This window comes from Lampris incognitus, chromosome 9, assembly GCF_029633865.1.
Source record: "Lampris incognitus isolate fLamInc1 chromosome 9, fLamInc1.hap2, whole genome shotgun sequence".
Lineage (NCBI taxonomy): Eukaryota > Metazoa > Chordata > Actinopteri > Lampriformes > Lampridae > Lampris > Lampris incognitus.
Genome location: NC_079219.1, coordinates 55,367,661 through 55,388,880, shown reverse-complemented (window position 1 = coordinate 55,388,880; position 21,220 = coordinate 55,367,661). Strand labels below are relative to the sequence as shown.

The window sequence follows — 21,220 nt, the reverse complement described above, 5'->3', positions numbered from 1 at the left end:
GCTGCCCACTGCTCCTAGCTACACAGCTAGGGTGGGTTAAATGCAGAGTGTAATTTCCCTACAGGGATCATTAAAGTATATCATATCAGGGGGTGTTCGGGTAGCGTAGCAGTCTATTCCATTGCCTACCAACACGGGGATCGCCGGTTCGAATCCCTGTGTTACCTCCGGCTTGGTTGGGCAACCCTACAGACACAATTGGCCGTGTCTGCGGGTGGGAAGTCAGATGTGGGTACGTGTCCTGGTTGCTAGTGCAGCAACCAGGACCACATATACCCACACATACCCACACTCTGGTTGGTCGGGGTCCCTGTTCTGGGGGGAGACTGGGGGGAATAGTGTGCTCCTCCCACGCGCTACATCCCCCTGGTGAAACTCCTCACTGTCAGGTGAAAAGAAGCGGCTGGCGACTCCACATGTATCGGAGGAGGCATGTGGTAGTGTGCAGCCCTCCCCAGATCGGCAGAGGGGGTGGAGCAGTGACCGGGACGGCTCGGAAGAGTGGGGTAATTGGACGGATAAAATTGGGGAGAACCAGGGGGAAAAAATAAAAAATAAAATAAAAAAAAATTAGTTGTAGCTGTAGTTTTTTTTTTTACTGCAGTACTTTTTTCATGTTTGCAAGCACACAGATATGATTATTAATAAGCACCCAGCACAGGAATGTGTCCCAACCCCTCTCTCTCTCTCGGTCTCCCTCCCTGTCTTTCTTTTTCACTCACCCTTTCTCTCTCTCTCTGCCCCACTCTTTCTGTCTGTCTCTCTTTTTCTCCTCCATACAGCTCACAGGAGCAAATCCTCCAGAAGGAGCAAGGAGCCAGAGCCGTGCGAGGCCCCTGCCACGTCGACCCCTCAGCGCCACGTGAACTCCGACCTTTCGGCCTGTACCCCCAAGACCTCCAGACCCAAGGGGCGGCTCTCCCCTGCTGCCAGCAGCCGACCGCCCAGCCCAGGTCCCCGACACAGACCCCCAGACACAGCTAAGGTCAAGAGACGGCCTTCCTCAAACACGCGCCGAACAAGCTGCCCCGCCGCGGACCCTGCTGACGTCATCAACAGAGAACACGCCCCTTCAAACAAGAGAGACCTTCCACGCCACACCACCGCACCACCAACAGCTCCCAGCAGGACCGACACACTCGCCTTTCCACACCAACACAGGGACAACAAGGAGCACAGTTCAGAAAGTGCAGCTCCCAGCGACCAAACGCACACTCACTCGTTAAGGTATAATTTTCCCCCGAACCACAAAACCCCCTCCAACAGGACACACACTCATGCCGCCGCACGGGAACCCGCGCACATGCACGGGGAGCACGACAAGGAGCAGCACCACAGGAAGAGGAGCGAGGCTGCGTGTACCATCCAGCGAGCCTGGAGAAGGTGGGTTTCCTCTGGACTGGAAGTGTGCGTCTGTGCGGTGTGTGCGTGTGTGTGTGTTCCTACCTAGATATTCAATAGCTTGCCTTTTCCCCTGGTGGTGGGCCAGTTGGCAGCGCCATGTGGTGACCACATGTGCCAACATCCCCCCCCCCCCCCCCCATCTCATCTCCACTATAACCACGCACACATGAAAACACACACACCACCACCTCCTCGATAGTCTGGATGCTATCAACACTTCAGCGTTTGAGGGGGGTGGGGTGGGGTGGGGGAGAGACGGGGGGGGGGCGGCGGGGCGAAGAAGAGGAGGCAGGGGGACAGACAGGTTATAATCTGAAGCGCTCATAAGCATTTTAACAAGAGGCTAAAAGTTCAGCCGTGCCGTTCTAATAGCTACCAGCAGCCTGTTGGTTCTCTTTTTTCTCATGTGTGTCCACACACACACACACACACACACACACACACACACACACACACACACACACACACACACACACACACACATACACACACACACACACACGCTCACTGGTCTCTTTTTGGGTCTGCCAGCCCACCCTCAGGAGGCCCTCTGTTTCCATTCAACTTCATTATTATATCTTTGTATTGTGCGCTTGCCATTATTTACCCTAAACAAACTGTTTCTGCTTTAGTGCGTTTTTGTGTTAGATGTTGCCAGCTTGTGGACCTCTGAGTGCCCTCCTCCACTTTTAATTTGATTGTGTGTGTGTGTGTGTGTGTGTGTCTCCATAGGCTCCACGGAAGAGGCGGACAAAGGGGGGCCAAGACCTTCGGAGGGGCGGAGTCGACCGATCCAAGCCACGCCTCCCACCGGAAGAAGACCGAAAGCAGAGCGGCGCCCAGCAAGTCGGCGGCGAGCAAAAGCGCCGTGCTGCAAAGCATCTACGGTAAAACGGCCCGCCGCTCGGTTTAGGAGTCCGGTCCGGTCTGGATAAACGTTGTCGACGGCGGGGAAAGCCGCGACCTCGGATGACAGTTTGTTTCCCAACGGATGTTGGTAAATTAAGATGGAAGGTTGAAAAGCGGGAGCGGATGCGGGACGAGAAGGCGGGAGAGCGATGCCGGAGTCTCTCCGAGACCCCCGAAAGAGTGCACAGCGTCACCGGCTAATTCCGGAGAGAGGAAACACGTGTAGGTGTCTGGAACGCTACTCCCAGCCACATAGCAGGGCACTATCGGCCTGGTCGTACGCCTGTAATAACCCCTGGTAGGGTTTTGCCCCGCGGACAGGCCTGACCTTCATCACACATCACCAGGTGATGACGGCAGGACGGGCCGAAACCTCGCCGCGGCTAAACACACACGTGCACAAACACCGTTCAGACAGACAGATGGACCTAGCCACCCCCTCCCCCCCCACCCCAATCTGATGCGATACCCGCCACCTACCTCACTTCGTCTCTTCCTTTCTCACCCCCTCTCTCTCTCTCTCCCCCCCTTCTCTCTTTGACAGTCCTGGCACTGTGAAAAGTTCAGAGCTGTCAGGGGGAATGTCAGGCGACTGGGCTGAGCTATCTGTTGAACACACACACACATACAAACACACACATAGTCCCTCATGGAGCCAAACGCACACATACATACACACACAGACACACACAGACACATTAATGAAACCCATTCTTTTATTTTTTTTTCGTTCGGTTGGAGACGTCGGGCCCCTGTCTGTAGACGGGGGTCACGCGAGTGTGCCGATCAGCAGCCACCTTGTTTCATTGCTCGCTAATTATTTTATTGCAAACATGCCCCAGTTCTCTTTCCATCCGTCTCTCGCTACAGCTCTTATCATTTATATATATATATTTATATATATATATATATACACTACCGTTCAAAAGTTTGGGATCACCCAAACAATTTTGTGTTTTCCATGAAAAGTCACACTTATTCACCACCATATGTTGTGAAATGAATAGAAAATAGAGTCAAGACATTGACAAGGTTAGAAATAATGATTTGTATTTGAAATAAGATTTTTTTTACATCAAACTTTGCTTTCGTCAAAGAATCCTCCATTTGCAGCAATTACAGCATTGCAGACCTTTGGCATTCTAGCTGTTAATTTGTTGAGGTAATGTGGAGAAATTGCACCCCACGCTTCCAGAAGCAGCTCCCACAAGTTGGATTGGTGGGATGGGCACTTCTTTGAGCAGATTGAGTTTCTGGAGCATCACATTTGTGGGGTCAATTAAACGCTCAAAATGGCCAGAAAAAGAGAACTTTCATCTGAAACTCGACAGTCTATTCTTGTTCTTAGAAATGAAGGCTATTCCATGCGAGAAATTGCTAAGAAATTGAAGATTTCCTACACCGGTGTGTACTACTCCCTTCAGAGGACAGCACAAACAGGCTCTAACCAGAGTAGAAAAAGAAGTGGGAGGCCGCGTTGCACAACTGAGCAAGAAGATAAGTACATTAGAGTCTCTAGTTTGAGAAACAGACGCCTCACAGGTCCCCAACTGGCATCTTCATTAAATAGTACCTGTTAGAGCCTGTTTGTGCTGTCCTCTGAAGGGAGTAGTACACACCGGTGTAGGAAATCTTCAATTTCTTAGCAATTTCTCGCATGGAATAGCCTTCATTTCTAAGAACAAGAATAGACTGTCGAGTTTCAGATGAAAGTTCTCTTTTTCTGGCCATTTTGAGCGTTTAATTGACCCCACAAATGTGATGCTCCAGAAACTCAATCTGCTCAAAGAAGTGCCCATCCAACCAATCCAACTTGTGGGAGCTGCTTCTGGAAGCGTGGGGTGCAATTTCTCCACATTACCTCAACAAATTAACAGCTAGAATGCCAAAGGTCTGCAATGCTGTAATTGCTGCAAATGGAGGATTCTTTGACGAAAGCAAAGTTTGATGTAAAAAAAATCTTATTTCAAATACAAATCATTATTTCTAACCTTGTCAATGTCTTGACTCTATTTTCTATTCATTTCACAACATATGGTGGTGAATAAGTGTGACTTTTCATGGAAAACACGAAATTGTTTGGGTGATCCCAAACTTTTGAACGGTAGTGTATGTATATATAAAGTCAGGGATGGCTGAGCCAGTTGAGAAAATCAATTGTTGGAGCCAAAATAACAATAAAAAGGCCCCAGGAAGAGATTTGAACTGCCGACCCCTGGTTTACAAGCCCAGCGCTGTAACCGCTGAGCTGTGGGGGCCTTTTCTGCAGTAAACTCTGCAGGTTTACATTCTAGGTATCGCACCCGCGGGCCAAACCGGGTCAACCAGTTAACGCAGTGGGGAAAGCCCATATAACGGAGGATGGCTGGACCTGGTAGACGTATTTGCACGTTCATTCACTGCAAATAAAACGCCGTCAATGGAAAGTTGTGTTTGTTTTATGACCCCCCCCCCCCATTTTGGCGCACAAAATTAAATTTCATGTATTTTTCTTTTTTCTCGTTTGTCATGCGTGTAGGTAACTCTATGGCCAGGCGAGGGCGTTCGCTTCGAGGCTCCCAGTCTCAGCTGCTGCTGGACTTGTCTCTACGCACGCAGAGCCAGCGTAAGCAAGCACACACACACAAACATACACACACATTGTTGTTTTTTGGTTGAGTAGCAATATATATGTGTAATTTTATGTTTGTGTTACAGTGAGCGGTATAGATTGTGTGCATCTGTGTGAGACAGTGAGTCAAGCCAAGCAGTACTCGTACCACCTGAGACCGCATAGCGCTGGACAGGGGACCCGAGGCCGGGGGAAACACTGAGGCTTTACAAACACACACACACACACACACACACACATGTATAGAATGGTATTGTTTGATGCGCTCTCGGCCGGCCGGCGGCCTCGCCTCTGTAGAAGTCCCGAGTACGTTGTTGCCTCGAGTGCCAAGTTTGCTAAAATGAAGCCATATGACATCACAGCCGTGACCTCACAGGGTGGGGTCAAGTCTACCAGAATGGTCAAGGCTCAGCGTTTTCGGTTTTTACCGATTTTCACCGAAAAATACCCCGATTTTTAAACTGGTCTTCCACCCAGATTTTATCTTTCCACGGATCCTCAAGTTGTTCCTGTTCGTGCGAGGTTATGTAACAGTGCCCTCTCGTGGCAAAATTCGGCACGCTGGACGGCTTTTGAAAAATAAAACCCAAAAAACGCTGAGCCTTGAAAACGGTGTATGTAAGAGATGACCTTTCATCCGTTATGATAGAAACACACACAGTCCCGCCTCCCTCATTCTCTAACTCAGTCAGACGCACACACACAGACACACACACACCTAGATAACCTTTCCTGCGGTTGTGAAGAATGACCCCGTCCATCAGCAACCAGTCATACAGCTAGCCCACCTGCAGCCCCCCCCCCCGGCTACATGCACACACACACGAGTAGTCTTCCAGTATCGCCCGGGAGAGGCAGTATTGTTAACGGCCCTGTTCCAGTTACCCCGGTTTTGTACAGAAAACAGCCCTTTATTGTGTCGTCACTATGGAGTAACTTGTAAATGTGTAGCTCAACTTAATGATTTTTAATAAACACAAATTACACAACAGGGAAAAAGTTGTCATCTTTATTTTCCTTATCAAAAATGTCACCGAGTAGGGGAAAGCAGGGGTACAGGAATAACCACGCTCACATTTAAAAAAGCAAACGACGATCAGGCTGAAAATGAAACGAGATCATTCACACTTACAAAACAGAAATACACAAACCTCTGTGTTTCTGTCTTAAGTGTTCTATTTGTGTACACACGTTTTTACAGTTCAGCCCCGTCGGCGTCCTTTGCCCGGGCTGATGTTTGGGTGTTGGCGGGCGGGTTCGGCTGGCCGTGGTCAGTCAGTACATGTCCCGGAGCTCCAGGCCGCCGTGGTAGTTGGAGGAGCTGTGAGCCACGGTGACGCTGTAGCAGTACAGCAGGTCTGTCAGCCACTGCTCCCTGGCTTCACCATGGTAGTAATTCTAACACACAAACACACACACACATACGATTCAATAAGCAGTTATCAACGTTGTATATTATTATTATTGTCATCGTTATTGGTGTTTTCCCCACCACAGCCATTAGCAGGGGGGCCGCCAACTGACTGTTAAAACCTGCCCACCAATCCCCTCGGCAACAGTGGTCTGCGAAAATTCATATGAAAAGGAAAATATGTGCAACAAAAATGTATTAATTTAATTTATTGTCATTAACGTTGTATCCAGATGAACTGATTCAACCATCTTTGACAGTTACCCCACTCTTCCGAGCCGTCCCCAGTTGCTGCTCCACCCCCTCTGCCGATCCGGGGAGGGCTGCAGACTACCACATGCCTCCTCCGATACATGTGGAGTCGCCAGCCGCTCCTTTTCACCTGACAGTGAGGAGTTTCACCGGGAGGACGTAGCGTGTGGGAGGATCACACTATTCCCCCCCAGTTCCCCCCCTGAATAGGTGCCCCGACCGACCAGAGGAGGCGCTAGTGCAGCGGCCAGGACACATACCCACATCCGGCTTCCCACCTGCAGACACGGCCAATTGTGTCTGTAGGGACGCCCGACCAAGCTGGAGGCAACATGGGGATTCGACCGGCGATCCCCCAGTTGGCAGGCAACAGAATAGGTAACAAAATGGAGTAAAGAAAGCAAGCCAGGCAAAAAAAATCCCCCCACCAACCCCCAGGGTCAGCAACATACCCACCGTTCACCACCCCTGCCCACTAGTAGAAAATGTCTAATTAAAATACGGATTATAATAATTCCCGTTATAATTAATGTTCATTATCATTATTGTTATTCTCACTAGTCATAACTGTGAACAGCGTCGTAAGTTTGGTTCCTTCAGTTGTTCTCGGCCCCGTGTAGGGCTGTGTGGGGTGTGTTTACCGTGAGGTCCTGTATAACGTGTTGAAGCAGCGGCCCGTTGGCCAGCAGGTGGTTGCGGAGGGGCGTGTGCTGCAGGAGCATCGACAGCATCTGTCCCAGCTGCGGTAAGTCCTCCTCACACAGGTCTCCGACGCGCAAAGACTGCAGGACCATCCGCAGCAGCCGGGGAACCGTGCTCAGGGCCGAAAAACACGCGCCCCATAGCGCCTCCCTGCAAAGAGTGACGGGAGAGCGCTCCCTTTGGTAAACTGGCTACTGACGGCAAACCGAGTCGAGAGACCATCCCTGCCTAGGGTCAAACTTCTATCCGGCCACTCATCTGCAACAGCAAAATATTCCTGGGCAAGATGATGGAACCCTACTGGTCTCGCAGTGCACAATTAAAAAGGCCAAAGATCAGCCTCTAGTGGTGAAAACTGGTAATACCTGTAATCAATAGTATACAAAGGTGGCACGACCATAACACATCTGATAACTAGCAGGCCTATGGTTGCTGATCTGCAACCAAGGGTGACTGAAAACCATATAGGACAATTAACTGAGGAATTTGCTCTAAAAGAGTCAGTAGAGCTTCTTCATTCAACACACACACACACACACACACCTCTTGTGGTTGGTCTCAGTGGGGGCCTCTTGCTGCAGGGCTATGAGCAGTGCCAGCAGGCTGAGGCAGCACTGGGACAGGAACCGCAACACCGGCTCACTGGGCAGGACGGACAGGTCCAGGAGTCGTGACACCGCCCTAAGCAGCCCTGCCGCCATGCTGTCTGGCACCACCCCCAACCGGGTCTAAAGGACAGGGAGATGAACACACAAGACATGCTGATAGGCAGTCGCTCGCTCCGTTCCACGCCGTCCAATCAGAAATGGGAGAATAAAAGCAAATAAATAGATGGGATACGGTGAGGACCATTCTGATGAAATGTCCCCCCTGATGATTTTGTTTGTTTTTTTTTTCCTTACCAGGAATTTGGAAATGCCATTCTGCAGAATGTCAAAGCACTGAGACTGTGAGCCCATAATCTCCAGACAGTGGCAGACCTCCTGTGAATGACAGACATTTCTATCAGCAGAAATCATTTCATGGCTCAGGTGGAAGATGATGCAACTCTTATTCCATCTCGTCGCTTCAACCAGTGCAGTGGGAGCTCCGACCCCCCCCCCCCCCCCCCCATCATCAAGTCCTGCTCACACCTGGTATTACCATGCAACCTGCAGCCTACGTTACCTTGATGGTGAACGATCCCATCATGTCCTTCGTGTTCTCATCAGCTTCGTTTCCACTCAACTGTCCAGCGAATTCCGACACAAACTTTCTTAAGTCGCAAACCATCAAAACGCGAATTAGTTTCGTTTCTATCAGATCTGTTCGAGGATAAAACTCTGGACGTATAGTTCGACGTGTCTGATTTTCCAACAGCCATGACAGTGATGGAGCAGCTAAGATGGAGACATCATGTGATTCAATTCTATTAGCGCTTCATTTTTTTAGGCATTTTCCGCTTTTATTATAGACAGTGATAGTCGAGAGAGACAGGACAGGCAGGGGGGAGAGAGAGAGAGGGGGTGACATGCAGCAAAGGGCCCGGGCCGGACTCGAACCCAGGCCACTGCGGTAAGGACTCAGCCCCATTATATCCGGCCAATTACCCCACACCCACTCTTCCGACCTCCACCCCCTCTGCCGATCCGGGGAGGGCTGCAGACTACCACAAGCCTCCTCCGATACATGTGGAGTCGCCAGCCGCTTCTTTTCACCTGACAGTGAGGAGTTTCACCAGGGGGACGTAGCGCTTGGGAGGATCACGCTATTCCCCCCAGTTCCCCCCCCTAAACAGGCGCCCTGACCGACTAGAGGAGGCGCTAGTGCAGCGACCAGGACACACACCCACATCCGGCTTCCCACCCGCAGACACAGCCAGTTGGGTCTGCAGGGACACGTCTTGGATCAAGGCTGGATCGCTGCTGGATTTTGTTTCGATTCTGCAAAGCGAATCACCGTCCATCAATGTTTTTTTTTTAACACTGAAAGAACAACTGACACCATTTCAACCACACCTCAACACTGAAGGTCAGTTACGTGCCGGCTGGGCACGATAGTCTGCCGTCTGTCGGGTGATGGGATCAAATTTTTCCTGCGCACTGAGCAAAGAAACCAAGTTGGTGCGAGTCTGCCGGTCTGTCATCAAAACTAAACAACCGTCCAACACACGGCTAATGTGTTATTTCCCGGAGGGGTGGTTTTAATGACCCGCATCAAACACACCACCTGGTTTGCTTGGGTTGATTTACTTAATTGGGTTGGGGCGGCTCGGAGGTGGAGCAGGTTGTCGGGTAACTGGAGGGTTGCCGCTTTGATCCTCAGCCCTTCCCACCAAACGCGTCGAGATGTCCCTGAGCAGAACACCAAACCCAGGGGTGTCCGGGTAGCATGGTGGTCTGTTCTGTTGCCTACCAACACGGGGCTCGGCGGTTCGAATCCCCGTGTCACCTCCAGCTTGGTCGGGCATCCCTACAGAAACATGTGTCTGCGGGTGGGAAGCTGGATTTGGGTGTGTGTCCTGGTCACTGCGCCACTAGCGCCTCCTCTGGTTGGTCTCGGGGGGGCTGGTCAGGGAGGAGGGGGAACTGGGGGGGAATAGCGTGATCCTCCCACGCGCTACGTCCCCCTGGCAAAACTCCTCACTGTCAGGTGAATAGAAGCGGCTGGCGACTCCACATGTATGGGAGGAGGCATGTGGTAGTCTGCAGCCCTCCCCGGATCGGCAGAGGGGGTGGAGCAGCGACCGGGACGGCTCGGAAGAACGCCAAACCCCTGAGTGAGTAAATGGCGAGCTTCATAATAAACTGAAACAGGTTTCATTCCTGGCTGTGAACAAGGTGTTCCTGCAGCGATGAGCTCCAGGGTCAGATTTTTATTCCACTCTATGAACTCCACTTCCCTGCTCTCTATTCCCAATGGTGTTTTACCGCCGTGAAAGACGGCGTTTGATTTCTGAACCCCACAAGAGCTGCCATAGACCAGGGGTTGTCAAACTTAGTATTCAAAGGTCCGCATCTGAGTTTTAATCGAGGTCAGAGGTCCGGTACGGTTGGCGGTAACATTCATTCAGTCATCCATTGTCCAAACCGCTTATCCTTACTCAGGGTCACGGGGAAGCTGGAGCCTATCCCAGCAGTCACTGGGAGGCAGGCGGGGAGACACCCTGGACAGGCCGCCAGACCATCACAGGGCCCGCCCACACACACACACACACACACACACACACACCTAGGGACAATTTAGTACGGCCGAGTCACCTGACCTACATGTGTTTGGACTGTGGGAGGAAACCGGAGCACCCGGAGGAAACCCACGCAGACACGGGGAGAACATGTCAACTCCACACAGAGGACGACCCGGGACGACCCCCAAGGTTGGACTACCCCGGGGCTCGAACCCAGGACCTTCTTGCTGTGAGGCGACCGCACTAACTACTGGGCCACCCTGGCGATAACAAAATAAGATTTAATCAGCTCACTTATAACTTCTGATATGTTATTACTTTTATAATGTTCTGCGAAGCCCCGCCCTACTCTGCCTCTGATTGGCTCTAACCCGAACGAAAACTGGCGTGCGGGTAGGCTACTCGTTACTGTCATTTATGGTCGTGCTAGTTTCTCTCCTCTCCTCTCTGTGTTCAGTGAGAAGCCCTGCCGTAGACTATTTCTGTAGTGTACGGAAACGAAGTATTTACCAAAACCTTGTTTCTCTTTGCTTCTAGAAGCCTTCCATCACCTCCATCTGGCAACATGCCCACAGCCATTTCAGGTCGTTAAGAGTTAATTAATTCTCCAACCTTAGTTTTATACAGTAGAACAATGAGGGAATGTGTGAGTGAGAGAGAGAGACACTGACACAGAAAGAGAGAGAGAGAGACAGACAGAAAGAGAGAGAGAGAGAGAGAGAGAGAGAGAGATAGACAGAGAGAGAGATAGACACTGACACAGAGAGAGAGAGAGAGATAGACCGAGGGAGAGAGAGACACTGACACAGAGAGAGAGAGAGAGATAGACAGAGAGACTGACACAGCGAGAGAGAGAGAGAGAGACAGACACTGACACAGAAAGAGAGAGAGAGAGACAGACAGAAAGAGAGAGAGACAGACAGACAGAGAGAGAGAGATAGACAGAGAGAGAGATAGACACTGACACAGAGAGAGAGAGAGATAGACAGAGAGAGAGATAGACACTGACACAGAGAGAGAGAGAGAGATAGACCGAGAGAGAGACAGACACTGACACAGAGAGAGATAGACAGAGAGACTGACACAGCGAGAGAGAGAGAGAGAGACAGACACTGACACAGAAAGAGAGAGACAGACAGAAAGAGAGAGAGAGAGACAGACAGAGAGAGAGAGAGAGATAGACAGAGAGAGAGAGAGACAGACAGAGAGAGAGACAGAGAGAGAGACTGACACAGCGAGAGAGAGAGATAGAGAGACACTGACAAAGAACGAGAGAGCGAGATAGATAGACAGAGAGACACTGACAAAGAACGAGAGAGAGCGACAGAGAGAGAGAGAGATAGAGAGACAGAGAGACACTGACAAAGAAAGAACGAGAGAAAGCGAGAGAGAGACTGACAGAGAGAGAGAGAGAGCGAGTGGGCGAGAGAGTGAGAGAGAGCCAAATAGCAGTAATGATTACGGGGTGGGAACAGGGACTGAAAGGAACAATCCTCAGCATCAACCATCATTCACCCCCCCCCCCCCCGCCAGGCTGTACTCCAACACACGAGTTAAAAGACAAACACAGAATAAATAAAATAACATCACACACACACGATGTCTTCCGACTACCAAAACCCCTTTTCTGTGCAAAGAGAAAGTAGTTCAGGGTGGCTGAAGACAGTTCTGCACTTCCTGATCACCACCACGGAAGAAGTGTACAACCCGAGTTTCTTTCTCGCCAGGACACCGGCGAGGAGGAGGCGGGCGGGAGGGCAAGGGGGAGGCGGGAGGGTGCGGGCGCTGGACAGCAGACTATCACGCTTCAAAAGGTGAAAAATGAGACTCAACTTTTCCTCATTAATTCCAAATCAAAATCACATTTCTCATTACCTTTTATCAAGCTGAAGTGTGCGTGTGTGTGTGTGTGCGTGTGTGTGTGTGTGTCAGTCCACAGCACCTGTTGGCATTCTACTCAACATCCTGTCTCATTAGTTGAATCAGAGCCGACAAGAGTCCATATTACTGTCCCCCATGCCACCCAGCATCCCCTCCCCCCTCCCCCTCCCCTCGCCTGTGATTGACTCAGACAGGGAGATGAGAAAGGCAGGATCTGAGGCCTTAATTGAGGAGCTGAATTAGTGATTATAGTCCCCCCCCCACCCCACCCCACCCCACCCCGCACACACACACTTGGCCCGGGGCGCTGTTCCGTTACCGGTAATTTCTGAGCGGAAATGTCACACACTCCCATCATGCCACGGGCTCTCATTAGCATTTCTGCGTTTCCGCTATGCCCGATAACCGCGCATCGCCAACCTGCGCAATGCGATAAAGGTTCCCCTCTCAGCTGGAGCACCTCGATAAAAGCTTCCCCCTCTGAGCTTTATACAAGGGAGACCAGGGGACTCGGAAAGACCAGCGCTGTGTCCGGAATATCAAAACTTCTCTGCTGCGTGTACCCTCGCACAACATCTCTCGCTCCGTGTAAGACTCTGCCCCCCCCCCCCCAAATCACCGCCATGACACATCCGAGTGGCGGCGATGAGCGGTACAGGTTCTGGTGAGGGGTAAGACGGGGGGGTGTTTCGGGTGTTTCGCCCGTGACCGTGTGCCGTGAACCCACCTCCACCACGTCCCAGTGGTGTGTGAACTGCTCCAGCGGGGTGGGGTAGAGGCTGAGGGGGGAGAGGGGCGAGGGCGGGAGGGCGCTCTCGTCTCCAGCCTCCTGCAAGGTGGCCAGCTCGTCGGAGGAGAACCCGACCAGGGTGGAGAACAGGAAGCTGATGTAGTCCACTTCCTGCAGGGCCGTTTCCTGGCTGCCAACAGACCAGCCGGTCAGGGACGACCTGAGAAGCAGCCGCGACACAAAACGCCAGGTTAGAATATCCACACACAGAGGCAGCCGGACACTCGTGCTTTACAAAGGTGGAGTATGAGTTTTTTTGTTACGAGGTTGTAGTATCACCCCACCCCCGACCCCCCTATTGTATCCGGCCAATTACTCTATTTTCTGAGCCGTCCCGGTCGCTGCTCCACCCCCTCCGTCGATCCGGGGAGGGCTGCAGACTACCGCACGCCTCCTCCGATACATGTGGAGTCGCCAGCCGTAGGGGCGCCTGACCAAGGCGGAGGTAACATGGGGGGGGATTCTAACCGTCGACCCCCATTGTTGGTAGGCCACGGAACAGACCGCCGCGCCACCCCGACGCCCCCTGTGATATCACTTATGTCGGATACATTGTAGCCAGAGCTTGAGACACCCGTCTGGGGGGGGGGGGGTGGAAGTGCGTAAGAGCAGAGTGTGCACGCACACACAGAAGCGTTTTCCAATATTCCCCCCCCCTCCCCCTAAGGGGAGGATGGCTCTGTAAAAGCGGGAAGCGTGTGTGAATGAGAGTGTGTTCTGCAGAAGCCCGGAAGGCCCGTGTGGACAGAACCGTTGTCTCTGTGTTCCGTGACGTGGCCGCATTCCCGGCTCCCAAAGAGCCCCTTTGTTTCCTCCACATACATACACACGTTGCTTCCCATCTGACCACGGCCCCCCACGTTTATCCAGATTTGTATAACACTGCCCCAGTGACCCAAGCACGGCGTTAATTAAACACTCACACACACACACAGACACACACACACACACACACACACACACACACACACACAAGCACATTATTTGCGGGACTGCATAAATCAGACAGAGTGAGGCAGAAACAGACAGGCTAAGTTTTTGGCTTCAGCAGTCAGTCAGTTGAATATTTAGTGTTGTGTTCACATCAGCATACAGCAACACACAGGTACGAAGCCACACAATGCAGCAAGGGTCCCACCTGGAAGGTGCAACACTGCACCCTAATGGCGGAGAGTAGCACTTTCGTCCCTTCAGTCACTCCTGCGTGTGACAGTAAATGTGTCTGTGTGTGTGTGTGTGTGTGTGTGTGCGTGTGTGTGTGCACATCGATACTCCTCTAGCCAAGTGCTGTGCTCCACTGATGAGTTAAATTGTTTGATTCCATCACTATCCGCCACACACCATCTCCTCTCCAAGGACCACAACCATCTCACAAGACGGCTGTGAGACCAGCTATGTTGTATGGTTTGGAGACGGTGGCACTGATGAAAAGACAGGAGGTGGCGCTGGAGGTGGCGGGGTTAAAGGTGATAAGATTTTAATTGGGAGTAACGAAGAAGGACAGGATTAGGGACGAGTATACTAGAGGGACCGCTCAGGTTGGACGGTTTGAAGACAAAGCAAGAGAGACAAGATTGAGATGGTTTGGACATGTGTGGAGGAGAGATGCTGGGTATACTGGGAGAAGGATGCTGAATATGGAACTGCCAGGGAAGAGGAGAAGAGGAAGGCCAAAGAGGAGGTTTATGGTTGTGGTGAGGGAAGACATGCAGGTGGCTGGTGTGACAGAGGAAGATGCAGAGGACAGGAAGAGATGGAAACGGATGATCCGCTGTGGGGACCCCTAACGGGAGCAGTCGAAAGTAGTAGGAGTAGGAGTAGTAGTCGTAGATACACCATCTCCTCTCCACCTAAGTGGGAGCTACTGAACCTTTGCCTTAGTTTTAGAGGCAGGGAGAATGAGGAGTGGCTCATCCTGACCGAGAGAAAAACCTGTTTCTAATTCACCTTTCTGCCTCTGAGTGAGTGTGCTTTAGCATGTGGGGGGGTGCTTTAGCATGGGGGGGGGGTAGAAGCCTGGCAGAAATCGATGACTCTCTAGAAAGTGTGTGTGTGTTTGTAGGGCTGTACCAAAAGTTGTTGTTTTTGTTTTTTTTACATTCGAAGCTTCTATTGAGGTTTCCGAGTGAAGCTTTGAATGCCCGTCATCATATTTTATGACGCCATCATAAAAACTCTCCAAAAAAAAATCCTTGAACAAAAACCTCAATTTGAATAAATTGATTCGTCGGATTAAATAATGTAGTCTTATTTATTAACTCCATCCATTATCTGAACCACTTATCCTGCTCTCAGGGTCGCTGGACCCTATCCCAGCAGTTATTGCGCTGCAGGCGTGGAGACACCCTGGACAGGATGTCAGGCCATCACACAGGGCCCACCCCCCCCCCCCACACACACACACACACACACACACACACACCTAGGGACAATTTAGTACGGCCAATTCACCTGACCTACATGTCTTTGGACTGTGGGAGGAAACCGGAGCCCCTGGAGGAAACCCACACAGACACGGGGAGAACATGCAGACTCCTCACAGCGGACGACCCCGGACGACCCACCAAGGTTAGACTACCCTGGGGCTCGAACCCAAGACCTTCTTGCTGTGAGGCGACCGCGCTAACCACTGCGCCACTGTGCCGCCAAAGCTAATCCAATTAGGACATAAAATATGAATATGAAATAATAATCGTGCCCTCAGGCTCACAGCAAAATTATGCTACGACAGAAATGGCAAGAAAATCAGAACATTTCAAATTAAAATGTTTGCACTTCTTTTTTTAAATCGAAATCTGAATAGTCCGATTACTAAAAGTTCGGTGTAACTCGTTGTGCAAAGAACGGAGGCTGTAACCTCGGTAACAATGTCACACAGTACAGTAGCTTAGGACTTGCTAAGTCTTCCATGTCGTGGGCCAGGAGCATCGGGGACATCATGTCAAGCTAGCTTTGCTGACAATGAATCCTACCTTGGGAAAAAAAGAAAATTCAGTGGGAGATGACGTTGCTGGGATGCAAAGTGTGTATCTAGTGGTCACCACAAGTTTTTTTGGGGGGGGATTTCCCCCCCCCCTTTTTCTCCCTAATTATATCTGGCCAACTACACCACTCTTCCAAGCCGTCCCCGGTCGCTGCTCCACCCCCTCTGCCAATCCGGGGAGGGCTGCTGACTACCACATGCCTCCTCTCATACATGTGGAGTCGCCAGCCGCTTCTTTTCACCTGACAGTGAGGAGTTTCGCCAGGGGGATGTAGCACGTGGGAGGATCACGCTACCCACCCCCCCCGAACAGGCGCCCCGACCAACCAGATGAGGCGCTAGTGCAACGACCGGGACACACACCCACACCCGGCTTCCCACCCCTAGACACGGCCAATTGTGTCTCTGCAGGGACGTCCGACCAAGTCGGAGGTGACACGGGGATTCGAACCGGCGAGTCACCGCAAATTTTGGGTAGCGTTCGCCATTTTTATCCCACCGTGTCAGCGGCCCGGGGTATACCTTGGTTTTGTCATTCAGGTGATCCTGAATTTCCCTCATTTCGAGCGCCGAGCAAATGCAGATCTCTGCAACCAGGCAGAAATACCCCATCGGCTTAAACAGAATGAACAGACATACAAATAAACCCCGAAAGAAGCGACGCAGCATTCGTATGTTGATTAAGAATTTGAACATACAGCTCTGTTTGGTACAGCCCCATTTGTTCGTCAGAGACAACTGGTTTTCTTTCAGCCTCTGCAAAGAGGATTAAAGAATCTGTGCTGCTCGGAAGACAGAATCTGGACTTAGAGGGAGCTGGGCCTCTGAAGAACTCTGTCATAAACAGCTCCGGCTCAAGTCAAAGCATACTTTCTCTCAACGCCCATCTTAAATCTCGGGGGTCTTGGAGCTCACCTAAGGTGTACGATGCGGATGAGGGAGGCAGCCAGGCTGGCTGAGATCCGGCCGGTGGTGCAACAGCGGCTCAGGTTGGCCAGAAGAGGCTGGGACATTTTTGGCAGGAAGTAGAGCAGTTGCACAAGTCGCTGCTGAGATTCAGCTGGCAGCAGCACCACAACGCCTTCCTGGGGATCTGAGAACGCACACACACACACACACACACACACACACACACACACACACACACACACACACACACACACACACAATTATGTAATTATATACACTGATGAGCCAAAACATTATGACCATACACAGATGAACCGAATAACATTGGTCATCTCCAAACAAGGGCACATGTCAAGGTCTGGGTAGATCAGATGGCAAGTGAACAACCAGTTCTCGTAGCCAACGTGTCGGATGCAGGAGAAATGGGCAGGAGTAAAGACCTGAGCGACTTTGACGGGGGCCACATTGTTATGGCCAGACAACTGAGTCAGAGCATCTCTGAAACAGCGAGGCTTGTGGGGTGCTCCCGGTCGGCAGGGGCGAGTACCTACCGACAGTGGTCCAAAGAGGGACAAGCCACAAACCGGCGACAGGGTGTTGGGCGCCCAAGGCTCATCGCTGCACGAGGGCAACGAAGGCTATCCCGTCTTGTCCGAACCGACAGAAGGTCTACTACAAAATGTAATGATGGCTACGGGAGGAATGTGTCACAACCCAGTGCATCACACCCCGCTGCATATTGGGGCTGTATAGCCACAGACTGATCAGAGTGCCCACTCGATCACTGTCCACCACTGAAGGCACCTACAAATGGGCACGAGAGCGTCAGAACTGGACCATGGAGCAGTGGAAGAAGGTGGCCTGGTCAGGCGAGTCCCGTTTTCTTTTAGATAACGTGGAATTGCCGTGTTCGTATGCGCCGTTGCCCTGGGGACCAGGATGCACTGTGGGAAGACGACAAGCCGGTGGAGGGAGTGTGATGCTCTGGGCAAGGTTCTGCTGGGAAACCCTGGGTCCGGCCATTCACGTGGACGTCAACTTCGACACGTGCCGCCTACCTAAACATTGTCGCAGACCAAGCACACCCCTTCATGGTAGTGGTATTCCCTGATGGCAGCGGTCTCTCTCAGCAGGATGAGCCCTGCCACACTGCACACTTTGTTCAGGAGTGGTTTGAGGAACATGATGAGGTGTTCAAGGTGTTACCCTGGCCTCCAAATTCTCCAGATCGCAATCCGATTTGAGCATACGCGGGATGCGCTGGACCGACAAAGTCCGATCCACGGCGGCTCCACCTCGCAACTTACAGGACTTGAAGGATCTGCTGCTAGTGTCTCGGTGCCAGATACCCCAGCACACCTTCAGAGATCTTGTAGAGTCCCTGCCTCGACGGGTCGGCACCGTTTTGGCGACACACGGAGGAACCAGCAGCACATTAGGCGGGTGGTCATAATGTTTTGGCTCATCAGTGTAGCTCAGTCGATCCAGCATAACAATACACTGCCGACCCTCTGGCAGTGTTTTGCTAAGCTATATCTCTGTAAAGACAGTGTGGAATACCAGGAAAACCAAACCGTACTTAAGACTACTGAAATAGAGACAGACAGGCAGGCAGAACATCCAGTAGTGAGTGATCAGATAACAGTCTGTGTGTGTGTGTGTGCATGCGTGTTGTTCTGCTGGCCTCTGACGCACATACTGATGTCAGAAGCCCCTCAGACAAAAGGGAGTCTTGTGATCGTGAATTGCTGGCTCCCCTCCTCACACCCTAACCCTGAGCCTCCTCCTTCCTCCTCTGTCACACCAGCCCGACTATCTGACCGTTCCCCTACCGCTGGACACGGAGGGGGGCTTAAACCGGCTTTTCAACAGAGCTGACACGGGGACCGATCTTGTGTAAGCAGAGACGTTCTGAGTCACTCGAGCCATCCGAAATACCACACGAGAGACGCAATTTCTAACATAATCCAGAGGCTGCTGGACTGCCTTCTGCCAATGGCTGAGACTGTTCAAGTTCAACTTTATTGTCATGTGTACTGGCATACAATGAAATTCTTGTGCTCGGGCTCTCTCCGCCTTAACACAAAGGACACAAGGACACACCATCCCAAAAGAAAAGAGGAAACTACAGACCTACTTATAGACTATATACACAAGAATTCATAACACAATATAGGGAGTATGGGTGCGTCGGCTGTTCGGCAACCTGACTGCCTGTGGAAAGAAAGTATTACTGAGAAGGTGGCGTGTGACGTTACGCGTGTATTTAAAACAAAAAAGTTGCACTGAGTGTAAGCCATGGTGTTCTACTGCCCTCTAGCGGAACCACAATACAACTTCAGCCTCGGTTTTTACACCTCTGGATGGACGGTCGTTTGCATCATTTGTGTGATGGGGTATGGTCCACTGCATCGCCTCAGGTGTCATTATGAGCCACAAACAGTTTAACCTCACTGTTCTGAGTGCTGATTATATTAAAACTTATTGCAACCATGTTGGTGAAGGACAACACTGTGGTGCGGTGGTGATGATGAAGACTCTCAAACTGCTGGAGCAATCGGTCAAACGGCGTCCACAGAATAACGTCACCTCACCCTTTTTTTTGGAGCTGAGAATGTGAACAGACGGCCTGACAGTAAAGTGAAATCTCACTCGCGTGACCGTGGTGATTCACTTTGCTGTCGTGTTAATCGGTTTAGGTGAGGCAGTTCTGCTGACGTACTGGCCTGGTTTTGGGTCACTGCTGACAGCAGCAGGTTGGGCATTTAAACGGGTCTTGTTGCGCTCCGGTGAGAAAAGCAATTTGACATTGTAAATATGTAAACACAACTTTTTTTTTTTTCCAAAGTTCGTTGACGAAGCTTTTTACACCAGAATGTACTGCCTAGGTGTCTCCTCGCTCACCGCTGCTGGACTGACTATGTGGTGGTTTGGGACATGTGAGAGGGGTGTGATGTCTGAAGGGGACACGTGATTAATTTGCATTATTTATTTATACACGAGGTTTTAATAGTCACATGCACTGACTGACATTTATCTCTATGAGAGGTGGGACGACTTACGAATCTCACGGTTCGACGCGTCTCGCGATTCAGGGCTCACGAGTTCGGTTCAATACGATACAGTGGACGCCTCGGTAAGCAGGAGACAAAACACCGTCGCAGTTCTCTACTTTTCATTTATTTTAAGAATTAGGCCCAACATGTTGGCATTAGCAGGTAGGGCTGTCACAGTTATTACATTATCGCCTGATCACGATTATTTGAGCTGACCGCAATCATTTTGCATGATCGTTAGAATGGTTTCCATTCATTTGCATAAAAACAGCTGGAGGAAAATAACAGAAATGTCACATTTCCATCAGTATTTCCACGTCGTTTTCCACCGTTTGACTGGCACTCTTTTAATGATGTCATCCCTGGCACATGAGTGGTGAATTAGCACCAACAAACTTATTCTATAATATTCTGTAATATTCTGTAATAATCTATAATAATCTGTAATATTCTGTAATAATCTATAATATTCTGCAATATTCTATAATATTCTGTAGTATTCTGCAATATTCTATAATATTCTATAATATTCTGTAGTATTCTGCAATATTCTATACTATTCGACGACTGCATTTCGACGAGCATCTGTTGACATCGTGGACGTAGTTGCAAAGCCAAACAGCACAGCACCGCTGTGGGCACGTTTTGGTTTTAAGGCAAATTAAAAAGGAGAGCCCAGTAACTTGGAGGAGGCGATTTGTCGGATTTGTAGCAAAAAAGTGGCGGTCAAAAGTGCCAATACCACAAAAAAAAAAAAAACATCGATGGGTCCACCACCCCACCCAATTCGCCCAACTTGGAAAGACAGACGGCTCAGATAATAGGGTAATTGGCCGAGTACAACTGGGGAGAAAAAGCCAATAAATAAATCGTTAACCGCAATTATTTGTATGACAATTAATTGTCAACTAAAATGTCATGGTCATGACAGCCCTGTTATCAAGGCCCGTATTCAAACGTAATGCAAGTGCAGAAGTTCTCACAAAATGTTGTGCCATCTTTTCTTGTTGTGTAACACAATTGCTTTACTTTAAAACTTTAAACTTAAGAAACTACTAGAACGACCAAGGCGGTCATTTTGACGGTTTTGGATTTTCAAAGGTTAATAACTGTGAGAAAAAAAGATACAGACCTGCTGCTCCCTGA

The 21,220-nt window shown here is 50.5% G+C and overlaps 2 protein-coding genes across 3 annotated transcripts in view; one reads left to right on the top strand and one right to left on the bottom strand.

The window, feature by feature from the left end:
* invs (inversin) overlaps positions 1-5,911 on the top strand; it is a 39,078-nt gene extending 33,167 nt beyond the window's left edge. For both annotated transcript variants that reach the window (XM_056286193.1, XM_056286192.1), the window contains exons 16-19: positions 783-1,383; positions 2,137-2,291; positions 4,832-4,918; positions 5,011-5,911. In XM_056286193.1, coding sequence (XP_056142168.1) covers positions 783-1,383; positions 2,137-2,291; positions 4,832-4,918; positions 5,011-5,126 — 959 coding nt within the window. In that variant the 3' untranslated portion in view covers positions 5,127-5,911. The remainder of the gene's footprint in view (positions 1-782; positions 1,384-2,136; positions 2,292-4,831; positions 4,919-5,010) is intronic.
* A 21-nt stretch (positions 5,912-5,932) lies between these two features.
* tex10 (testis expressed 10) overlaps positions 5,933-21,220 on the bottom strand; it is a 31,567-nt gene continuing 16,279 nt past the window's right edge. Inside the window, exons 11-16 of the mRNA XM_056286191.1 lie at positions 17,025-17,202; positions 13,064-13,286; positions 8,192-8,272; positions 7,833-8,017; positions 7,229-7,439; positions 5,933-6,322 (exon numbers count right to left, since the gene is read on the bottom strand). Of these exons, the coding sequence (XP_056142166.1) occupies positions 6,200-6,322; positions 7,229-7,439; positions 7,833-8,017; positions 8,192-8,272; positions 13,064-13,286; positions 17,025-17,202 (1,001 nt within the window). The 3' untranslated portion in view covers positions 5,933-6,199. The remainder of the gene's footprint in view (positions 6,323-7,228; positions 7,440-7,832; positions 8,018-8,191; positions 8,273-13,063; positions 13,287-17,024; positions 17,203-21,220) is intronic.